The sequence below is a fragment of the Enoplosus armatus genome, chromosome 9 (genome assembly GCF_043641665.1).
Source record: "Enoplosus armatus isolate fEnoArm2 chromosome 9, fEnoArm2.hap1, whole genome shotgun sequence".
Classification (NCBI taxonomy): domain Eukaryota; kingdom Metazoa; phylum Chordata; class Actinopteri; order Centrarchiformes; family Enoplosidae; genus Enoplosus; species Enoplosus armatus.
Window position 1 is genome coordinate 18,385,092 of NC_092188.1, and position 23,963 is coordinate 18,409,054.

General features: G+C 39.9%; 4 protein-coding genes across 5 annotated transcripts; 1 reads left to right on the forward strand and 3 right to left on the reverse strand.

Moving 5' to 3' along the window:
* Positions 1-572: 572 nt before the first annotated feature.
* Positions 573-10,028, reverse strand: trmt11 (tRNA methyltransferase 11 homolog). Its single transcript, XM_070912230.1, has 13 exons — positions 9,972-10,028; positions 8,973-9,038; positions 8,747-8,820; positions 8,486-8,567; positions 8,261-8,353; positions 7,995-8,129; positions 7,747-7,903; positions 7,566-7,650; positions 7,333-7,493; positions 7,031-7,103; positions 6,545-6,679; positions 3,208-3,328; positions 573-899 (listed from the first exon to the last, which is right to left on the reverse strand). Exons 3-13 carry the CDS (start codon positions 8,767-8,769, stop codon positions 759-761), a joined length of 1,206 nt encoding a protein of 401 aa, XP_070768331.1. The 5' UTR covers positions 8,770-8,820; positions 8,973-9,038; positions 9,972-10,028; the 3' UTR covers positions 573-758.
* Positions 10,029-11,202: 1,174 nt separating this feature from the next.
* Positions 11,203-11,712, forward strand: LOC139289662 (actin-binding Rho-activating protein). Its single transcript, XM_070911265.1, has one exon. The coding sequence runs from the start codon at positions 11,203-11,205 to the stop codon at positions 11,710-11,712; it is 510 nt and encodes a 169-aa protein (XP_070767366.1).
* A 1,294-nt stretch (positions 11,713-13,006) lies between these two features.
* Positions 13,007-16,197, reverse strand: hint3 (histidine triad nucleotide binding protein 3). Its single transcript, XM_070912402.1, has 5 exons — positions 16,060-16,197; positions 15,284-15,401; positions 14,944-15,013; positions 14,282-14,408; positions 13,007-13,887 (listed from the first exon to the last, which is right to left on the reverse strand). Exons 1-5 carry the CDS (start codon positions 16,195-16,197, stop codon positions 13,840-13,842), a joined length of 501 nt encoding a protein of 166 aa, XP_070768503.1. The 3' UTR covers positions 13,007-13,839.
* Positions 16,198-18,050: 1,853 nt separating this feature from the next.
* On the reverse strand, positions 18,051-22,608 carry ncoa7a (nuclear receptor coactivator 7a). 2 transcript variants are annotated; one of them, XM_070912146.1, is made up of 7 exons: positions 22,512-22,608; positions 21,422-21,608; positions 20,330-20,482; positions 20,024-20,176; positions 19,822-19,917; positions 19,515-19,588; positions 18,051-19,312 (listed from the first exon to the last, which is right to left on the reverse strand). In XM_070912146.1, the coding sequence occupies exons 1-7, from the start codon at positions 22,535-22,537 to the stop codon at positions 19,174-19,176; spliced, it is 828 nt and encodes a 275-aa protein (XP_070768247.1). In that variant the 5' UTR covers positions 22,538-22,608; the 3' UTR covers positions 18,051-19,173. The 2 variants fall into 2 exon arrangements, with proteins under 2 accessions (XP_070768247.1, XP_070768248.1); XM_070912147.1 differs by lacking the exons at positions 21,422-21,608; positions 22,512-22,608 and adding an exon at positions 20,884-20,982.
* Positions 22,609-23,963: the final 1,355 nt, after the last annotated feature.

Sequence of the window (23,963 nt, forward strand, 5' to 3'; positions counted from 1 at the left end):
TATAAAAGTCATTCTGGTACAATAAAGCCTGTACTTATTGTATAAGAGGCACTGATTATGAATGGCGGTTACAGTTCAGTAAGTATGGACTCTTACTCTATGGAAGATTTGAAATGCCTAAATCAAACACAGAAATAAAGTGAAATACAATACACATGAATTGGAATTGCTTTTTCTGTATGCGTATACTGTGTCACATAAAATGATTTAACCTTTCGTCCAGCCACAAATAACTGAATTGATTTTGATTGTGGAAAATTCATACATTATAACAGAAAGCCTGTGTCACAAACAGGCATAGCGGGAGTAATGAAAGATGCTATCAAATAGCATTATGGGAAGTTTAGGATCCAGTGACTAAAAGTCAGAATATAGCCTCTTTTCTACCTGTTTCACATTTTACACCGGGTGCCCATATAAAAGGTGTTTTGTAAAATAATAACACAAGTTGCATTTACCATTCAGGCAGTCAATTGTCTTAGTGTTGTAACTGTCTTGTAGATTAAATAGTAAAAACTCGGGAAAGGACTTTTTATTTTCTCCATTTATTTGCAAAGCAATAAGTACAGGCATAAAAACAATAATAATTAAAATAGTGAGAAAGATTTAGAAAATTCTAACTATAACAAATACATTCAGTTTCCCTCTTTGAGTCCACTGACAACATGTCTTTATTATTGTGTTGGGTTGTTTTCTCCATTCTATAAAGACACACTGAAGAGATTTCCTCTGATCTTCATCTTGGACAATCGATCTGTTCACTCTCCGTTGACATCAGATTTGTTGTCGTCCTTTCCACACCTCTTGTTTAGTCCACTGAAATATTTCTCTCTGAAGGCGTTGTGTCCTTGGTAGGGGCTGAAGCGCGGGTCTGCTAAATGAGCCAGGCTGTCTAATTCCTGCAAAAGAGCCAAATGTAGAAGTTATCGCAATGAAATTACTTAACTGACTGCCTAAAAGTGCTACCTGTTTTCCACAAATTTAGAACAAACAAAGACAACTTCTTACAGCATTTAGCCACGTTACACGTGGTGGAATACCAACTGGAATACATAATTCACCGCCAATGTTTCTAATAGAAACAAATGAAACTCCAGCTTCTTGATACATCTTGCTATTCAAATTTACAGCGTGTCAAAGAATGCAATGAAAATCAAGGAAATAAAAATCAATCTGGATAACAGCCAGTTACGCTTTTCCCCCCAAAAGAACCATGTGTTGAGTCTAGAAAACTGATAACACTATATTAATATGAAGGTAAATTGGATGTAAAAGTTCAAACAGCTCTTCCTTTTTCCAGTGGCATCACAAGGTTTACATACATTTTCCATGTTCGCATGTAGGAACAGGACTGTATATGAACTGTTATGAATCCCTACAGTTAAACAGTTTGTCTTGGCTGTAAGGTAGCCGCTGGTCAACGGTGGGATGAAGGGAGGAAGAGAGATGCTGGGAAGAGGAATAATGAGGTGAGTTGAGTTGGAAGTGATGACTCCAATGCTGGGCCTGTAATTTGTCAGCAACACCTCTCTTTTGAGTGTTGATGCTGCCAAGCAACCTGGAAGCAGTTTCCATGACCACACTGAGGGAGAACTTCGGGCAACAAGACTGACAACATAACCATGACCCCACATTAATAAGGACAGAGGGACATAACTACAAACAACTGAAAACAGTGGAAATAACCACTCAGTCTTTGCCAACAACCATACAGGTGGAGGGTTACATACATTTAGTGTTAAATTTGGCAAATAAAATTTATGGCCACCAAACACATTATGTCACACCCCATAAATAAGAAAATGGTTTGAGAGATTTTTTTTTCAGCACTACAGGAAACGTTTACAGCAATTAGGCTGGCCCCTTTATCAAAACAAACAAACAGTGTGGACCCATGCACATGTATCATAGGCATACAAACACATTTAAGTGTTGACACACACACACACACCAAGCTGTGAACCCTGGTAAATGAGTGCAGATAGGTGCACATGGAGGCCTATTTGGAAAGGGAAAAACTCTGCGACCTGAGATAGATACCAGTCAGATAAGATCAAACAACTGTGTGTTTGTGTGTGCGTGTCATAGAAGGCCCTTTATGGGAGCAATTTGGGGTTTTGAAGTGGAATGGATGTCAGATCCAAAGATGGATTGTTTTTCATGCGATGTGTGATTAAGCCATTTAGGGTTCCAGTATAAAAGAAATGAGCCAATCACAGCCAGATGGTGAGGATTTACCCCAGACAGACAGAGAGACACCATCACTTCCATTAGGATGACATGTAAAAAACACACACATATGCACATACATGAACATGACACATACTTATGTGGTTATGTATGCAAACAATTCTATGAACTATGCTTAAAAAAACATGAAAGAACAGGCAGGCACACACATGCTTTCAATTTACATAAAAGTCATATCTGTGTTGCTGTTCATGTTCACACATACAAAAACTGTAAACAAATTCTGCAGCACACACAAGTTGGTACTGTGCAGACATGATGTCATTTATAACTGACCAAAAACAATATATATTTGAGAAGTTGTGCTTCCAATCAAAGGATGAATAAAAGTAGATCTTATGGTCAACTTTACAGCCATTACACACATAAGAGAATGTATGTTTTAAATCCTTAAAAATGAAATCATTTGTTTTTGCCTGCACACGAACCAAACAACAACGCTACTAGAGCATACATTTGTGATACTGTGTGTACAGAACAAAAAAATACAGTTATGAAAACAAAGACATAATGCAGAATTGCACAGTGTTTGTTAATGAACTCAATTAAAAAACGTAAAATAAAATCAAACGTGCACACACGTTCTCAAACCCTTTCAAGTCCAAACACTGGCTGTGAACTAGAAGGGCAACGAACAATTACTTTCAATGTTGATTATCCTGCCAATTATTTTTATCGATTAATTGTTTTGGTCTGTAATATGTCGGAAAATAGTATTTTATTATTTCTAAGGTGACTTATTCAAATTGCTTGTTTTATCCAACCAACGGCCCAAAACCACGTCTGTTCTAAGATATTCAGTTGACTCATATATGACAAAGAAAAGCAACAAAGTCTCACATGGGAGAGACTGTTTGTAAAATTGAACAATTAATCAATGGTCAAAATAGTTCATTCTGTTGATGGACTAATTGTTTCAGCTCTAATGCAAACTCATTCAAAGGCATGTGCACACACCTCAGGCTCCTTGATCTTCTCCATGGTGATCAGGCGTCGTGAGGTGTGGCTGGAGAGCGTCTGCTCACAGTTACTGATGAGCCGGAGACATGGATGAAGAGGTACCATCTCCTCACAGTACCTGAAAAGGTGACACACACACACACACACACACACACACACACACACACACACACACACACACACACACACACACACAGTTACAGATCAGTCTCCATAAGGTAAGGAGCAGACACAGAAAAACAATGGTAGACTAATTTCCTTCATCTGGGAATAATGCATTTCTGTACACACCTAAAGAACTACATGAGAGGAATGTTTAAGGCCCTTGTGAAAACAATGCACTTCCTATTTTGTCTGTAGGCCATACAAAAAAGCTGCTGTGATACAGACAGACTAATCCTGTCAAAATTACTTTTGCCAACTCTTTGCCACCCATTCCAACGTCTTCACTTTCTCCCTCCATGCCTCTTTCTGTTTCTCTCTGACCGATCAAATCAGTAAACATTCACCCAGTGCTGGTGAAGCTAAGGTAGCTCACTTTGTGCAAAGATGAAGGTGGAAAAAGTGACTCTGACTTGACAGGTCGACTGCTGGCTCTGTCATCACCAGCCAGGCCAGGTTAGGGCCTATTAACAGCAGATGATGTATGTGTTTGCATATTTGTGTCAGTGGCACTTTCTCCTAACCACCACCATCACAGTGGCAATGGACCCGAATCAAAGCCAGAAGTGCGCGTCACTGTTTGTCGGCCCCGTTGCCATGGCCACATGTGGGCCTCTGCGGAGACGGGATGTTTGGTCGTCACGGTTACTAGCGGTGATGCAGCCAGGCGATAATTCTCTCCCGCCAATCAGGAGTCAATAGTGGAGACCTGTTGAGTTAGTGGTAACGTCTGAGCTGAGGCAGGGGCTGTCTTTCACCTTCAGAGCTTCTTTTGCCATTAGACTTTGTAAAGGACAAGTTCACACAAATATGTCACACTCATTTAAACAACAGTTTTTGTTTGGCTAAGAATTTAAAAAACATTGTTTAGGAAATATAAAAATCTCCTTATTCTTTATGACACTTAAACCTGTGAAAATAAGAACAGCGGTGAGGCTGAGGATGGAGGTAATACACACACACAGGACACTAAATTGTATGTATACCTAAACTGTATTTACACAAAACACATGATTTTAAAATGCATCAATCCAGCCATCCATCAGAAGCATGTGCTCTCAATTTCACAGCAAGCAAAATCTGATGCTGAAGCAGTGGACAGTGGCCTCTTGTAATATGCCAAAATGTCCAAAAATATATACTGAAGTAAAAAATTACAACCTGAAAATGAAAACATGGCTCAATGACGCATGTATCACCTTACTTCAGACAATGCAGGCACTTTATTTCTTCGCTTCACTTGTTTATGTTGCAATTAGGTCACTTTATGGCTGTGATGACTGATATGCCATCATCTGTCTTGATACTTTTTCTCTCTTCATTTATTTTTTAAGGAGAGAGGAAGAGAATTTAAGGGGTCTGACCTGGTCTAGACGCAGTCTTTAGCTGACAGGACTTTGTGTCACCTGTCATGATCACATACACACACACACACACACACACACACACACACACACACACACACACACACACACACACACACACACACAGACTCCCCATTCTCATGAAGCAGGCAGACACACACACAATCCCCACTGTTTCTATCACAGCCATGGACGCCAATACACACATATGTGGGGGTGACAGAAACCCGATATCTCCCCTGTAGAGCCCCAGATTAGGCCCAGGAGACAGGCTACGTCTGGGCTTACACACACACACAGACACACATATCCAAAAACACACACACACACATATCCAAAAACACACACACACACATATCCAAAAACACACACACACACACACACACACACACACACACACACACACAGGTCAGGCTGCAGAGACAGATAGTTCACATATCTGACTTGCCCGGCCTCAGACGTTTATTTTGGCAAGGCGCTCTGACAGGCACAAAGTCAAGCACTGGTAGATGAGTAGCAAAGACAAATGTGTGAACATGATGACACACATGTACGCATGGGCTCAGACACAAGACCACACGCATTCATGCATATGTACGGATGCATACACACACAGAGACAAACGCACAGGGACATGTGCAAAGGTCCAAAGGTTTACAAGGTGTGTTTGTACATGTGCTTGTTCTTTTTTTCTCTCTCACACACACACACATGCTAAAAACCAGAGGATGCATTATTATCTCATCTCCTTCAGGTCTTATGATCAGTGACCAGAGGGAGTTCCAGCCCTGCAGGGGTTTTTTCTTCCCCAAACGTCCGTTGCTGCTGCCATCTGTTGTGGTTCATACCTTTACAGTCAAACACCTGCACTTCGAGTCAGCACTTCACTTTCTGCTAATGCACAGAAGATTTAACAATGCACAACTTTGTTTCAGAAGAGCAGTCGACGTATAAAAGGAGCTGTCAGTTGTGGTTTACTGTGACCCAGCTGTTTAGGTGGGAAAACCTCAACACACCCAAGTGGAAAAGTCCTTTGTGTGCCAGTCTACTGGACTCAAACTGAGAGAGCTACAAACACACTGTACACACACATTTATCAGCTCATTAACTTCATCAAAACTGATTAATAAAGAGACGTTACATTTACACTTCCCTCAATTAATTTACAATGCCAAATGTACTTATATGCAGTAATTAATCGGGGGTCTAAGGACAGAGGGTGTTGTATGCTGTACACACTGTGAAGCCTCTTGAGGCAAACTGTGATTTGAGATTTTGGGCTATATAAATAAAATTGACTTGATTTGATTTACATGTACACACAAAATTTATTCATTTTTACATTATAATCCTTCTTTGCTTCGTGTTGTTTGGTTATTTTGGGAATTATTTAGGCCAAAAATAGATTTAAAGTTGTAGGTTGTGCAGATAAAAAGCCTGTATTATGCAGTTCTGGTTTATGGTATGAGCCTGCCCCCTATTGATAGAAATTATTATTTGGAGAAAAGCACCATTTAAGCAAAAAGGGGTCTGAATCGAAGTCTGTGAGGACAACGTACACTTCAAATCTAATATCAAAATATAAATCTCCATAAACCAAGGCATGTTTTTAAACATTTGTCACAGACCCAGTTTGACTGCTCAAATAACAAATATCACTAAGCCTTAAAGAGCTGGATGTGACTGTGAGAAGCTAAAGATTCTCTTGATACAAGCAACTTGAAATGGTTCTGTAGCAGCAGGCACATCATTCTGAAGACCTTTATATTATTAGCTAATGACACCATACAGTAAGTCTGTATACTCACTCTGGTCTGTAGACAGGCAGCCAATAGACAAGCCTCCCGCCCATGACCAGGTGGTGTGCAGAGAAGTTTAGCAGATCTGTGAAGATGTCACTCAGGTGGTACGCCTGTGAGACAGGGACGTGAGACTCTAGATAGCTGGGCAGAAGGAATGAACACAAACAGGTTTAGACCAGAGCAACAAAACATAACAAATACAACCTTGTTTTTCTTAGTACTTTGGCAAAGGACAAAAAAATGTGTAGTGGTTTAAAATAATGCGTAGGAAAAGTCTAAAAGTAACTGTAAGAGCTGATGGAAATTCACTGTGAGACCAGCGCTGGCTGATCACGTGCCATAGAGAGCCAAGACTCTGCTGGTTTTCATTCCAGACTACCCCTGTTTGAGAGTCAAATATGGCCTTACTGTAGTTAGTAGCTGATATTTCATGCCTTGGAACAAATTATGGTCCATTTTGTCATAAAGCCAAAGAGTATCAGATGAACTTACATGCCGTCAGGGGGTTTAGTATTGTCTTTGTGGGAGCCGGTTCTCCTTGTGGACTCACGTATACCATACGGAGCTGACATCAAAAGGACCACATAGGAATCACAAACAAGAAAAACAAAAGACAACGTTCATCCCATTATGAGAGGAACACACTAGAGTGCACAGATGTAGCTTGCTGCTATGCTGCAAATTCAAACAAGTGAACAGCAGGAATTACACAAAAGCTATCAACACATTTATCACAAATTTTCACACTCAGCAAGTGTTAACAGTGGTCTGTTAAGAATAAACTGAGGACCTACGATCTGTAATAATGGCATCAAACAGAGCAGCCTCCCTCCACACAGGCTTGGATGCGTCAGACACCATTACATCTAAATACATCTTCTCTGTTCCATACTGCCGCAGGTTGGCTCTGATATTCTCATCGGGTCCTCGCCACTTATGGTTTTTACGGCTCGACCTACCTGAAAGACAAAGGCACTTTTAGGAGATTTGGACAGTATCTGAAATCTAGAGCAGTCAGAGAGCAAACTTACCTTTTCCATGAATAGTGTTGTAATCAATGTCTGTTCCGCAGACATAGGCTCTGAACTGAGAACATGCTACCAACAGGCTCCCTACAACAGATCAAGAAACAAAGAACTGATTTATTGACACAGATTTCCCCAAGTGCGTGTCTGACTATAGCTATGCATGTGTGTGGATTATCTCACCTGTGCCAACAAACGGGTCAAAGACGAGGTCATTCTCTTTGACCCTAGCGTGGTTGGCCATAATGAATGAGAGCCCAGCATCCATACTGGTGTTTCCTATGAAGTGTCTGTTCTTCACACTGTGGGAGCGAATCAGTTCACGCTGTCCGTCCGCTATCTGTAGCAGGAGTGTGTAAAGATGACAGGTGTTCAATTGCAGAGCACCCCTTATTCGTCAAATGTCAACAAACAGTCAAAATGTATCTCACCCATCGTCCAAAATAGATGTAGTTTGGATGCTCGGGGATGTTGTTGGGGTCTGTGCCGTAATCTTCCAACAAACAGAACATGTGCTGAGGGCTCTTCAGGCTCACTGCACCTTCAAACGGAAGGTACTCCATAGCCTGGAGAGTCAATACAGAACATGACATTCTGCACATAAACACACTCATTCAAAGACACATATACACCACGCACATCTCTATGTTTTCACATGCACTCATTCATTCATTTCCACACACATCTAAATACTCACATCAATCCTTTTGATTCTGTCTGCAAACTCCAGAGTCTTGTTGAAAGTGTAGACATTGATTCTGTAAGTTGAGTCTTTGTGCATGAATGGTGACTGTAGGAGAAGAACACAAACAGAAAATAAACATATTAGCTTAGACTCTGTATGTTTCATATGAAGGTTGTTTTTTTTTTAATTGCAGGGATTGGTCTGCCCAACACAATAGCACCACGTAGCATCACAAACCATGTTCTCTGATGGGTATTTCAAGAGGGAGGTTCTGAGTTCACTGTGTGTTTGTCCGTGGCCCCATAGTTCAAAAGCAGACCTGCAAGGACAGTGCAACGTGAACTACAGCCACATCTCAGCCACTATACTACAGAAAATACTACCAAGATAACAGGGCACAGATTAAGATAGATGGCAATATGTGCCACATGATGATGTCATTCCATCACTACAGGTGCAGGGCCGTCACTTATCTTCCCACAAAGCTAAAACACTTACTTTGCACAAACAGATCTATCCATGATGCCACGGACATCCTCCTCAGACAAACCATCCAGACACCAGAAAGGAGACTAGAGAGAAAAAGCAAGAAGAGGAGTGACTGTGGGGAAATAAGGGTCTACACAACAGAAATCAGCTGTCAAATCATCAACCATCAATTTATTAGAAACAGCCAGGAAAACAAAAGGACAACAATTAAAAGAGGTACATTTGACCTGCAAACCTTTTCTTTGAAGTTTATACTAGGAAGGAATGATTTTCCTCTGAGAGCCAGCAAAGCCTTAATCTCCTGCAACAATGAGCATACAAACACAAATGCTGGTGTAAGACTTACAAATTATTAGAAAACATTACACATACAGGCAGATTAAAGGGAAACAGTAGCAATTTAGCATTGCACTTTCATAAAGGTGGGGGACCAAAGAGCGACAGATTAAAGAAAGAATGGTCAACTTTGTTGCAGCAGAGGCTGAAATATCCTAAATCTTATTGTCTGGTATGGTATTGATAATACAATTTAGATAAAGCAATGCATTAGCATAGCATTTTGTTAGACCCTTCCTGCCTGGTAAAGGCCCACGTCTTTCAAACTTCAAACCACAGGCTGTTATTAAGATATTAAGATATTTTTTGCAGATTTTAGAAACCATACAGCTGTTTTCACAGGCTGAGCAGTACTCCTCATGATGAATAAACTGTGTAAAATCAGTGACATGGCCCTTTTTTTAGGATCCCAGTGTGGGGGTATCACATGAGTACAGTAGGGTACATTTAAAAACAAGACATCAACAAAACTGAACATGATTCTGCTTATTTACAAGTGTGCATTAATGTATATTAAGTCTATTGTGTGTGTATATAATGTATAGGTGTGCCAACATACATATTGGTCCTCTCCACACTGTAATATATACAGATGCGTGTACATCTGGGAATAGAAATAGGCTAGTGTGAACTACCAGTTTATCACCACGTTCATCACAGGGGGAAGTCAGGTGGAGAAATGTGTTTATGTCTTATTATCATGTTATAAAACATACAACTTTTCACGTGAAACCAAAGCCTACATCTAATCCCACCGCTGGACCAAGTGTTTTCACAGTTAGCAAGAAGCTAACGCAGCACAGCGAGACGGACACTTCCTGCTGTTTTCACCAGCAATTCAATTTAAACATTCACAGTGAGAGCTAGATATAAACTGAGAGTAGTTTACGAAGGTTACCGGCAATCTGAAGTCCAGATTATCTTGTGCCAGATGTAGTAGATACTGGACGCATGATCGCTTATTGGAGGTCGCCATATTTGTTGCAGATTCAAAACATGTCCGGTGTAAAACCGGGCTCTGAAAGAAAGTACCGCTCAGGGACTAAATTACCATAAATGGAGAAGAATTAGGTTTTTCTCTTTCAGTTTAATATCATATATTGCCTGAAATTTAATTGTGCAGTGTGTTATGTGCGTGTGTTTATACATATCTACAGGCAGATAACTAATGTTTCCATTCGCTGCTGTTAGTCTGAGATTTTTTATATAATTTCGTGACTTTATCCAAATTGAACTAGCTATTTTGTTTGTGGGTTGTTGTTGTTGTTGTTTTGTTTTTTTATTTTACCAAAATGATAACATGTCACCTACGTAACTTTTTGTTATCAATAACACACTATTCTGCGTTTGCGCACCCTATAAACCGCTCTCTCCCCTCTCCGTCTCCAGGCTGTAATCTGCTTTACTTCAGAGGCACCTTGTCTCCCTGTCTGATCAGTGATTGGCTGCCCGGTTCCTCTCTAACAGGCCACTGGCCGAGGCAGATGTCCATCAGAGTGGTTTTGCCTCGGGACAGAAAGCACTCTTGCTGCTGTCAGCAGTGCTGCAGTATTGTTAAATTGTGCAACATAGTTACAGTGTAACCGCGGGATGTGTTTGCACTTTGACTGCAATGACACATTATTGCAGGTGGGGTGAGGATCGAGTCAGTGGGTGACATGTAAGTCGGATCACGTTTGATAATGTCTTACTCCAAATCTCTGAAAGGTTGTACAGACGTAGACTAGGCTACTTTACAGCAGCATGTTCACTTCTTCCAGTTTTGATGATGAACTGATAGTAATTTTGTAAAATATTTTCACTTTTCTTAATGAATTGTCAATTGAGTTTGTTGTTCAGATTGTGGACTAAAACTGCTAAGCATCACTGAACTTAGAGTTATCAGTTATATACCCATATACAGATAACAGTACAATGATAATTAGATGAAATATAACATTTAGCTTGAAATCCAAAGATTATTTAGATGACTTTGGATTGTTGTTTTTTAAATAATAAAACAATAAAAACTGTATAATTCAGTGAGAACAACATTGTATTCCTGTATGTAGAAATTACCAATTAAAGCGATAATAATCTGGTCCTCAGCAGAGCCAGTGATGGGAACGAACAGCCAGACCACCACTGCCATGGAAACTGAAGATGACGCCCCAGCTCCTACTCAGTTTAGCGACAACACTGCAGGGTGCATTGTTTCTGTGAAAGGCTTAAAGGACAACTGGCAGAAGTGGTCCGATGAGCACCAGGAGTACCAGAAGCAGAACCCCTTCAGTCATGACACTAGGCCCAGTGCAGTGGTCCCTCAGAAGGGGCAGGACAACTACGGGAGGCCCCTGCAGGGCTCCATGACGGAGCAGCGGGGGAAGGATGCTCACACACACATCAGCAGAGAGGTTCAGGAACTGTGCGAGGTGATAAGGAACATTGGAGAACCCAGAGACAAAGATGGGGATGGAAGCGGCAGCGATGGCAAAGTGATCACTGTAGAATTTGGGAAACTGTTTGAGCATTATGTGACTATCTCCAATAAACTGGTGGGGATTCTTCTACGAGCGAGGAAGCAGAGGCTGGTTGACTTTGAGGGGGAGATGCTGTGGCAGGGGCAGGATGACCATGTAGCCATCACTCTGTTGCAGTGACCAGAAACTTGGATTAGTGTTTATGCCTTGATTCCTGTTACACACAGTGCATGCAGTGGCAAGTATAGAGCTACTTCATGGCAGCACTCAGTGTAGTATTCACATAGCAGGGGGATTGCACTAATTGTACTTTAGTTACCTGATGGCACTTTTATTTAGAAAAGAATGCTATTTTTCTTGTTTACACAAGCAACCTCAGTGGCTTATATTTCCCGCCACCTCCCTGACAAATGTACATTAGGCATACTAATGCATTTTCTCCTCATGCTAAAAAAGATCTACTAAATCTACTGTCCAAAGTGCAGATACATGCAGGAGCTATAAAAAGTAATGTAAAGACCGGAAAGAAATGGACTGACAGCATTTTGATATGGGAGTTTTCAAAGCAATTAACTAAAACTTAAACATAAATAAAGAGCAATAATAGTCATATGTTGAAACTTAACAGTTACATGACAGATATACTGTATATATGCCTAATATTGTTTGCTAGGGTGACATAGGTGTTTCAATGTTACATATTCATGTATTTACATTAATTCACAGACTAGCTTTCACTCAGTGTTGCTAAACCACCCCTGGTCTAAAGAACAGCGAGGAAATCTAGCAGCTCACATCTTAGCACAACAAATCCCTTTTGCTATATTTCCTTCACTAGCTTTTCAATGTGGGGTAAGTGGAAGAGTGAGCAGCTGAAATGAAGTCAAAGTGGTTAATGAGACTGAACCGAAGCCAAAGAGAACATGAGGCTGCCTTTGACAGACAATATGGTGCTATAGGATGAACTTGATCCGACTTGGCTTGGGTGCTTCAGAGCATGCATTTATTATATATGTGTGCTTTGTAATTTAGGCCTGATAGATGTACAAATAACTAGACATGCTGCTTTGATGGAGTGAGAACTACATAGTAAACCATGTACTCATTGATACATGCCATAATGTCTACTGCTATTAAAAGTAAGGCCATGCAAACTAATGAACGTTTTTTAGCATAGGGCAGTAGTAGATTAATAAATTTGCAAGAACTGCTTATGGTATTATAATAAAGACAGAACAGAAACTGCATCCTGTCTGTTATTGTTCTACTTTAGGTGCTTTGTGAACTGTAAGCACTAACTGTAGTTAAACTAATGACTGGGGGAGAGAGTGTAAACTCGATATCTGAGACTCACTACATTAGAAACACACTGAGAAGCAGCAACATTATTTATTCTGAATTAAATTAATTCTTAAAGTGCATACACATTTGTACAGAACAGTACATACAGTAAGATTTTCTTTATGTTCCTTATTGTACAGTAGTGTAGTATAGCATTTTAATATTCTTCTAGTATTTAGTGAGCTTTTAATATTCACTTCATGCACCATCCCCACTATATTTCAGTGCTTGTTGACATCATTAAGCATACTTAACTTCACAGTGTCTTGACTTAGTTGCTTCCGCTATAAAGGACCCTTGTAAATAGTTAATGAAGATGTCACTCTGTGCTTCAACCCATGTCAGTGAGGCCACAGAATGCCCATCAGTCAACTCAAGGTAGCTGAGGAATAGATTATGTCATATTGAAACATACAAATTAATTTTTTCTTACAGTACATACACTTTAAATACATTTCAGTTGTACATGCAGAAAATCAGAGCACTAAGGCATACTGCATGTGGAAAAATCAAAACAGCTAGTGAATTATATGGGCATTTCTGGCTGTGAAGTCATCCCAACACATCTATTGTTCAGCTCAGGTCACCTTTCCACTCTGTAAAAAGAAAAATGCCTTCAACATTTCCCTTGGTGATTACCAGATGTGAATCACACTGTACACCTCTTGGTCCATAAACTAAATACATTTTTATCACTGCGGATTAATGGAGACTTAATTAACTTCTTCTGTAAAAAACATGAAAGGAACTGTTTACAGCATTTGACATGTCACAAGATTTGGCTTCATTCAAGTCTTTACAGTGGTCTCTTGTTACAAACATTTGACCCATTTAAAATGCTGTCATTAGCTCTGGCCAAACAGACAGCAACTTAATGTGAGTGTCATCCAACATGTGCAAGAAGGTAGATGTTTCAGTCCCTTCATCACATTCAAGTACTGTAAGAACTGGGTCCAAAGCAAGTGATCAGTTGGTCTCTCCTTTAGAGTTGAGAAGCTCAATCAGCTGGTCAGCCTGTAAGATGTTAGACAATGTGGACACAATAGAAATTAGACAGCACTACTGCTGGACCTTACAACTCCACCTGGATAAACTAAAGTATGGTGGCACCACAGGGTTGGTGTCAGAAAGAGAATTACTGAACTAAAGAGAAATGAATGTGTTGTTTAAGCAGATATACAATCATCCTCTCAGTTACTGCTATAATGCTGCCTGCAAGAAATTAATAATTTATGATAAGGAAAAATACATTTTCTGCATTTCCATTTTCACATGGTAAGATTTTTTTGCTTTCTTGTCAACCTGATGGTGCCACAAACTTGGGGATTGAGAAGCAATTAATGTATCTATACTAAATTTTAAATTATGTACAGTTGCACTTTAGTACAAATAATGAAGAGAGGCTTACGGCGATGAACCAATAGGAGTTGAGTCTGTAGAAAAGGCGAGACATGAAGCCCATTTGACTAGCAGGTGCCAGGACATGAAGGTGTAGATGTGTGACAGAACAGAATGGGGGCCAATGAAAACCAAACCTGCAGACAAAGAAAAAGTCTTTACTGCACAGAGTCTCACTGCTCTGCTTCCCAACAAAGCAACAGATATGTTACCAAAGCTAAATAATCAGTTAGTTTAGAAGATTATCTATAACAGTTTCCATTAGATTAAGTGCTACTGTTCACTTGGTACAGTTCTTAGTTTAGACTACATTAACGCAGATACTGTGATGATGTGTGCTGATGTGTATAATGTTGATCAGCACTACCTACAATCAGTGTGGACTGTTTGCTTGAGCTTCTGTCTAGACTATGCATAGCACTGATCAGTAGTATTGATTGTTGCTACAGGGACAATTCACCTTGAAATAATGTGTCTGTTTGTAAACAGAAAAACTGAACTGACCCTTGACCTGGGGTTAATGTCATAAAGTGACAAAAGCTGCTTCACTGAAAATGTTTGGGGATGTTCTCTTTGTAGAAGTCACATTGTAGCACTAACATCCATGAGCCACTACTGACTACCAGTGTGAAGAGCAGTGAACTACAAAAAGTACCACTGAATGTAGCCCACCTGACATCACTGAGGTCCGTTACGTTGTTTTTCTGGAGGATCTCCTGCCCTGTCTCAAGCATCCGCTTAACTGGGTATATGCCAACAAAAACATATGTTCCTTTTTAAACATAATACAATTTGCCATTAAAAAGAACACAAAAAAGTATTGCTATTCACTCTGCAACTATATTCTATTTGGTTACCAATAGTTAACACAAGATAAAAGTTTCAGTCCACAGCATTAGTTAGAAAAGCATTGTCAGTGAAATTGTCTGAGTTGTCATAAATTGAGGACAGCAACATCAAGAAGTTTTCCACAATTTCCACAAGTATCAGTAATCAGTCATTTATATCTTACCCAAAGGCACATGTTCTTTGCTGAGTGATTTACAGTTCCCTACATGTTTGGTTGGGACGACCAGGTAATGGTGGGGAGCTCCAGGTTTGATGTCTCTGAAACATGAGATCTCCTCATCCTGCAGCAGAAATAAATAAATAAATAAATATGTAAGCAAATACAAATTAATAAATCAGCTTCAGGACTTATGAGGGGATGGTGAAAGGGGATGGTCTATAGTGTTTATTTCACTGCAACCTATTTTTCAAGAACATCTTAGTTATTTTTTAGTTGTTGGTTAATTAAGTCACCAATATCATCACCTACATGCAGGCTCTTTTCAGCTCTCCAACTGCTGAGGTTTCCAAACTGGAACCTGCAGTGAGAGGGTGTTTCGGGGGGTCCCGAAAATAACAGTAGCTAAAATTATTTAGGGTCCTTGGTCTGAAAAAGTTAGGCAAATACGAGCAACGTAAAACAGGACCAAGCTAGCACATGCCTGCAAGGGGTGGACACACTATATGTAACTTACGTACAATAACCCCATGTATTCAAGGGGGGAAATATGAGGTACACCCAGCAATACAACCCAATAGACCTACAAATCTATAAAACTACGGCACTGAAAAAAATGTACAGTTAACTCTGAACGCAAATGAATCAGCGACATCTTCACAAAGCCAGTATTTGTGACAGAGATAATCACGCTGCTCCTAAAGACAGCTGTTTACAAAATCAACAGGCTAAAGCTAGCTGGCTTGGCACTCAATATTATTCAATTATTACAATATTCTCACACTATGGAGAAGCTCCGTGCCCATTTCATTGTTTACAATCTTGCAGAAAATACATTTCTTGTCATATCCTTCAGCTGGCACGCCGCTGGTTGTGGAAATATCAATCTTTGCAGGTTGTGTGGCCTCGACACCTGCCATCGTTGAACAATTCACTGTCTAAAGTACGACCTGCACAGTCGATCCCAGAGCTCATGGAGCTGACAAGGGGAAACTGAAAGATTGTCGATCTAGACTGTGTAGGGGAAGAAAACTACCACCAGAGAGCCATGTTGTCCAACGTATTATATTTGGTAAATCATATTACCTGTTGATCAACTGAATCACATAAATAAAGGTTTCCAAAATCCTCCCTCTTCTGGCACACTGGCCCTTCCCTGGATTCAGCTTATCAGTGTGCTTTTTTGAAAACATCAGGTTCCCTCAATATTTTTGTGCTTGGAATATGCCTTCCCTATATTTTAATTCAAAATTAAAATTAAATTCAGTCACATTGTAATGAGGGTTGGGTTAGGGTTAGGGTTTTTGGTTAGGGCTGTTTAGCCACAGCAAACAGAAGCAGTCCGACAGAGACTTTTAGACAAAAACAGTTCCTGTGACTATGTGGTCTAAATAAAGAGGGTCGAATATGGCAAAGGCAGAGTATCTTAAAATAGACATGTGAACAACAGTTGCCATAAAGATTCTGACGTCTGAAGCTAACAGCATTGAGGATGGAAAATAGCAGTAGGCTGAATAAAAGTTTGTTTGATAATGTTATTTTTTGACAAGGGAATATTTTTGTTGACTTTTAGCAGTTGGCAGACAGTTAGTTCTTGGGAACAGACATAACCCCCCCCCCCCACCCACCAGGACACCCACACCACTGGGTCTTTTGGTTTGCATGTTTTTTTCGTGGTATTTTGTATGTCAACCTCTGAACTCTGAAACTTTTGTTCTTGATGAACATGAAAAGAGGCTGTCTAAAACTTTCCAAACCTTCATTGATATGAAGTGACATATCATACGAAATACTATAACATGCTATACAAAACATCAAAGGAAACCTGTGATATAGGTTCTAATTTCTTTAAGTAAGACTATTCTGCTGTCAAACACACATTTGCTATAATAATTCTAATGTGGTCCTTTTGTGGCCTACATATGCACTGTGCAGCTATATTTGAGAAAAAGTAACACGTGACAGGAACTGTCACGTGTTACTTTTTTGCTCATTTTGTAACTCATCCATGTCTGTGTCTTCATGGGTTTCTTCTGGCCATGCTGGTCCAAAGTCATGAAAGTCAGGTAAAATGAAAACATTAAATTGCCCATTGGTGGGAATGAGTGTGACTGTGTGTGAGCCCTGTGATAGACTGGCAGCCTGTCCAGAGTCTCTCACTCAGTCCATGCTGTTATGGATGAAGGAACCGTAACATGTAACATAAAGCACCAGCAATTCTGATTTGCTTGGTCTCAATATTTCTATTCAAGTTGTTTGGTGCGGAAGACTGAGTGCAGGCCATTGAACAGCAGTTCCTTGTATGGTGTCCTGTAAGCTTGTGGCACCACAAACTACACCGCCTTTGATGGATGGGGAACCACTTTTCAGCTGCCTTAAGTTCCTAAAGTTGCAAAGACCTATTGTCCAGGACACTGCAAGCTTTCAGTATTGCAATTTACTTCCTTCTACTTTGTTCCCTCTTTTTGTGTGAATTTCCAACAGGAACATTTCTTCTGTGATTGTTCTGTTCATCTTAAATATATTCTTGTGTGTTTGTTCCATCTGCACCTATGCCACATTATAGCACAAGTACAGTGGCAGTGAGACACCGATGCAGAGATTAGAGTAACACAAATATGACAATTTGTATATATATGTGTATATATGTACACACACACACACACACACACACACACACACACACACACAGTATATTCATCTATTCCTATATATATATATATATAATATTTTTTTGTAGCATGAAAAAAAACAGCTTCATCAGTGGAAAAGGTGATGTTGTTTTAAAGGGTTTATTCATAATAAAATATGAATGCTATGTCAACTTTGTCTTTCACCAGGAAACACAAAGTTTTAATGTGGTTCTACAAAACATCATGGGCAGTGCCAGCACCGCCTGGCAGGCTCTGATTTACACACAAACATAAAGCTTTGCTTTCCCATTCAAATTTTCTTTAAAACAGATTTTAAATATTTAGATAGTAAAAAGTTGTAAAAGATGGTTCCTTGAGTCTTCCTTATAATATTGTACATTTATGCAAATAGCATAACACATTACATATTATAAGTTATTGATAGTGCAACTCTGTACTTTTATTTTTGAACCAGAGTGGATGGTTCTTCATCTGCAGCTGTAGTTTTCCAATGGAGAACATTAAAACCAGACCTCATATTGGAACAAACTCAAAAGTACAATTAGAGTCAAGATAGGCCAATGTGGGTCCTATCATGTTACAGTGTTTCTACCATAGATTAATTATTTAACCTTGTTTGTCTTACAGATTTACATGGCCCTTTATGTTCTAAGTGCGTTTCATAAACCTTGGTGCCATGAAAGAAACTAGAACACTGCACATTTACACACACAGAGATACATACTGTAAAAAAAAAATCCCAATCACGTGTGGTCGTTAGAAAGAAAATAAAAATAAAAAATCCTTAAATCTTGAATGTGCTTACAGTAGTTACAAGCTTTTTATCCAACAGTGTTACTTTGAACTTTGTATTATAATGCTCTCCACAACCAAGGAAGGGCATGAAGGGCTTAAAGCTTCAGATGCCAGTTACTTACTGGGCTTAGCACAGGGCTAGTGATGAATAGCAGGTAGTTTAAAGCAGCAGGACTCTGAATGACGGGATTTCATCCAGCCACTTGTATTTAAGGCACAGATCAAGCCAGCACAAACACAAAGTCCAGCGCAGAAACCACTAGAACAGGCCTCACACTGTATGTGGGCTAATCTGAGCCAGGTGCACAGGTGATAGCAACTGCTCTATCAGATCTTGGACAGTAGTGGCTAAACCACACGTACTCCTTGACGTCTTGTAGTTTTGTAACTCCAGACAGGACAGTTGGTTCTACTTTGTTTTTATCTCATCTTTTCAGATGTTCTTTCTCAGTTCTGCACAGTCCAGACTTCGAGGTCTTGTACAATGAAGTCTTCCTGTGTGGAGAGAGACGCGTTGCGGAAGGTGGGACAGGAGAAGCTTGAACCATGGTGCAGATCAGCATCCAGCCACAGGCCAAATCCGCCCCTACAGACCAAGAAAAAATAGCACTTTAATGTCAAATCTTTTAAAAGCTGTTAATGTTTTATGTTCTCAGATAACATGTGCTGTAATCTCACAGGTAGCAGTTAAGTATTTATTTTATGGTCTTGCCCTTTATTACACTGACAGACGTAAGTGTTGCCTTTTCCTTTGATGAGCGTGAGAAATCAGTAACCACATAACCTACCCTCCTCCTCCAATCTGCAGAGATTCTAAGTTGCCGCTCACAAAGTAGGAGTTCTCGCCGCTCCACCTGTATGCCTGGGAAAACACCAAATGTCAGACATAAGAAACTTAACTTAACTACTCAAACCCAGTGCACAAGCTTCAAAATATGTGAAATTCTTAATATAATTTTCTGAAAGTTAGTACTTTTCCTGAGATTGTGGTTAGTTGCGAACTTTAATGTAAATGAGTCTTTTCTTGTAATAACAGTTCTCAGACTTGCTGGTATGATATGATTTTGTAACCACAAAAAATAATTCCCCTCTTACCTGGAAGTCAGGGTTGAAGCTGAACAGAAAGGTTTCTCCTGTGCCATAGCAGTATTTACTGACTCTGAATGGATCAGAAGAAAAAGCCCCGAACACCTGAAAAGACCAAGACGCCGGGTCAGTCAAAGGTGTACCCACAGATGTACTGTTCAGTTTGACTACATTTGGGCATTGAAAAGTGTTGGGGAGTTAAGATGCAAACCTTTTTGTGCATGTCTTTGATGACCAGCAGCACGGGGCTGTCCAGGCCAGCCATGTTTCTGTACAGAGTCTTCAGGCTGCTACCATGGATGGCTGTGCTGTAGACCAGTTGCCATGGATAGCCCTGGGTCCTTACTGGCATGTGAACAGCAAGCTGTTGGAAAAGGAGTTTCCATTAATAAAAAGATGTCATACTAAAAGGTATAAAATATAAATAATTATCACAATTCATCAAGGCAAAACATTTGTTGATGGCTGTAATCATTGCAAAATTGACCATTTTGAAATGTTGCTGGGTATAACTTACTTTCTTGAGGTGGTGGTCATCCAGCAGCTGGCTGTGGTCACCCAGGACAGGGAGAACATCGTCAACTTCCTCCTGGTACTCGGGCTCCTCCGCCTCAGAGTCCTCCGAGCTACACAGACTCAGGCGGCGCTTGGAGTCCTTCACTGTGATAATCTGGAGGGGGGCACAAGAGACAGCGAGTCAGTCAGAAATCACTTATTATCAAACATTTTCATACTCTTTCATTCATAGTAAAATATGATGTCCCACTTTTGTTTTTTCTGAAACTTCCCTCGCCAGGTCTGTGGTCTGCGGTTGAGTGACTCATTTACAGACAGTGCACTCAAAATCTAAAGAGTAAACATTGTATTGGCACCAGTAAGTTGCTAGGTGCAGGGACAAGATTAACTCAGCATCATCACAAGTGAATTCCTAAATGATGATAAGCTGGCTAGGAAGGATGGGTGGATGGATGTTGACAAAACAAACATTTTTTACCCCCTAAGTAAAGTATATTTTAACCCATAAATACAGAACACCTCCTGACATGATTACATGCATCACAGTAGTCTTACCTCAACATACGGCTCCACACAGTCACTGGCAAAATAAAGCACCTTGATATTTTCTGGCAGCAGATTCATAGCTCCTGATTTCTCTGTCAAGCTCTGCACTCTGCAATACCACATGTCTGTTAACGGAACCCGCCAGCATCCATCTCTTTTATACCCTCTGGGCTACTTTCGCTTTCTGTGCTGAAATGGCATTGGTTGGAAACTTGAGTGGAGGGGTTTGTCATTGCTCAGCTCTGACTTTCTTTTCCCTCTAAACAGGAAAGTGAAGGGCAGTTCTGTAGCTGGGAGGGAGTTACAGAAAGGATGTCCATATTTGGATGTCAGTATGTGGAGAGAGTGGGATTTCCCACAACCTCTGGGATAACTGCCAAGCAATTTGATGCCACACTTACTGTAAGTCAGGAATACTTGATTTTTATCCACAAATGTTTAAACTGTAGAGTGCTTCTTGTCTTTCCCTAATGTTAACCTGCAGTTAAACAGCCATAGAGGGCTTGTTTAATCCCAAATCATGTGTGTATGTTTGTGCAAACCTTACCTCCCAGTTCTTAGCAGTGGGGTTGACAGGGTTACTGAGGAGCTTGTTGATCACAGCCACCTTGTTCTTCTCCACTACCAGATACCGGTTCCGATGTTTCTCTCTAATGAGGTAGCGGGGCTTCTTGTGTCCCTTAATGTAGATGTCTGGTGACCACTGCACAAAGAAGGTGTAGAGGTGGTCTACCCTGTAGAAACAAAAGGACAAAGTGCAATAGATAGTTAGTGTTTATTCATGTGGCCTGCTATGGCTAAAATGAATCATTTCTAATCTGAAAAGCCTCAATCATCTAACACCACTATAAAGTTACAATGACATAATGTTTCCAGAAAATAAAAGAAAACATTTCAACTCAAGCAGAATCACTGTATGTTACATAATCTTAACTGGAATACAGTAAATACATCTTTGACTTATACTGAGCATGTAATGTTGCTGCAGTTTCAAAGCATTTATGACAGTTGGCCCAACCTGCAATTCCCATGCGAGAAACAAATAAAGTTGAACGAATGCCACTCTGCAATACTCAATTGGTTGAGGCATGCCAGGACATGAATAGCAGGAAAGTGAAGCATGCTTTGAATGTTTTAAGCATTAATCATGCTGGACACGAGAGCATAAGTGAAAGTTAGGAACCCCTCTTTTTGGAGTTATTTATCTTGGATTCTTCTGCCTACTACTGTATAGTTTTCCAAAGGGGAACCATTTCTGGACAATGTAGTGCTGAAATCCTGGAAATCCATTTAACTTTTTTGTTGCCTTTAGGGATTTCTAACCTCAATCCAGCCTCTCTTTGTCTCTTTCCCCCCATTTGTCCCTCTCTCGCCGTCACACACTCTCTCTAACTCTTCCGCCTCCAGATCTTTCTACCATGAAATGACAAAAATAACTCTCCCTTTGCACATATACATTTACGAGATTGGATTTAAAATGCTCTTATAATTAAATGCTCTTTGCAATTCTAAGCTCACATTTTCTAGCTTAAACTAGTTAAAACAAGCAAAGAAAAATGCAGTCTGTTTAAACATCAGCATATCCAGAACCCAGCATAACAATGTTCGCAACTGTCTTGATGATTTCTTTCACTTACTCTCCAACGCTGTATGCAACTCCCATGGTTGATTGAAGAGGAAGGTGTTGATGGTAAACTGTAAGGAGAAGGAGAGAGTAGATGGTCTGGAGGCTCACTGCTGAAGCAGCATGTCCACTCTGAGTCTCTGCCATCACCTGCATTTTATACCAAGGATCACTCGCTGAGATAAGCCCCTTTGAACATAAACCCTCCCTTTCTCCTTTGACAGCTCTACATGGCCTGCACGTATTCACACAAGGATTTCACAATGGTGCCTGAAAGCCAACGCTGGTGACACATTAGCTTGACCTGCTCCCAGTCCCTGTCCTTAAGTTTGGCTGGAGTTCAGGCAGTTACTGTGTCAAGGTAGCGGCTAAGTGACTGAATGAGGTGGTGACAAAAAGATAAAAGCACATCTGTCAGTCAGTTTTGATTCTTTTCATTGTTCCCATCTGTGTCTCTGTATCTCAATCTTCCCGGATGTTTGTTCTCTCCTCCCATCCCATCAGCAGTAAATTAATTACATTTTTAAAGTGAATTTTGAGGTACTTTACTTGTGTATCTCCACTACATTTCAGGGGGAAATATTGCACTTTTTACTCCACTACATTCATCACAGCTACAGTTACTGAATACTTTCCAGATTAAGATTTTAAAAACCTATTATAAGCATATAAAACACAATGCATTATTATAAAGAACATGATAGCGACAGTATATATAAAGTACTTGAAATTAGCTCAACTTCAACCGGATACAACTTTAAGATGCTGCTTACATGAAATTGCATCAGTAAAACATGTAATAATACGACGGTGATAGAGGCCTTTCTGAATAATGAAAATAAACTTTTTAGACTTGTGTACTAAGTACTTTTTGTTAATAATATTTTTATACTTAAAGTATAGTTTGATATAGTTCCCAAGTTTGATAATTTGGGAAATAATGATTATTAATTTTCTTGGTGCAAGTTAGATGAGAAGATTAATACCAATCACATGTTTGTACAGTGAATATGAAGCTAGCGCCAACAACTGGTTATCTTAGCTTAGCATAAAGACAGGAAACAGGGGGAACAGCTAGCCTGGCTCTGCCCAAATGTGACTAAATTCACATAACAGCACCTTTGAAGCCCACTAAGTTATAAGTTATATCTCATTTGTTTAATAAAACTGTATTAGTGTCTTTTGTGAAAACAACAGGTTATGTTTTACTGGGGATTATGTTTATATGTATGTTTAAATGAAGTCTTCAGGAAGTCACTGTGTCCATAATAATCCCGCACATAACTCAGCTGTTTTTACACTTTTGTTTTTGTACATATTAAACAAACATAATGTGTCAATTAGTGAGCTTTAGAAGTACTAGTGTTTACCTATCCACAGGCTAGATGTTTTCTGCTGTTTCCGAGCTTCGAGCTAAGCTAAGGTAACTGGCTGCACCTTCACATTTATCGTACAGACATGAGAG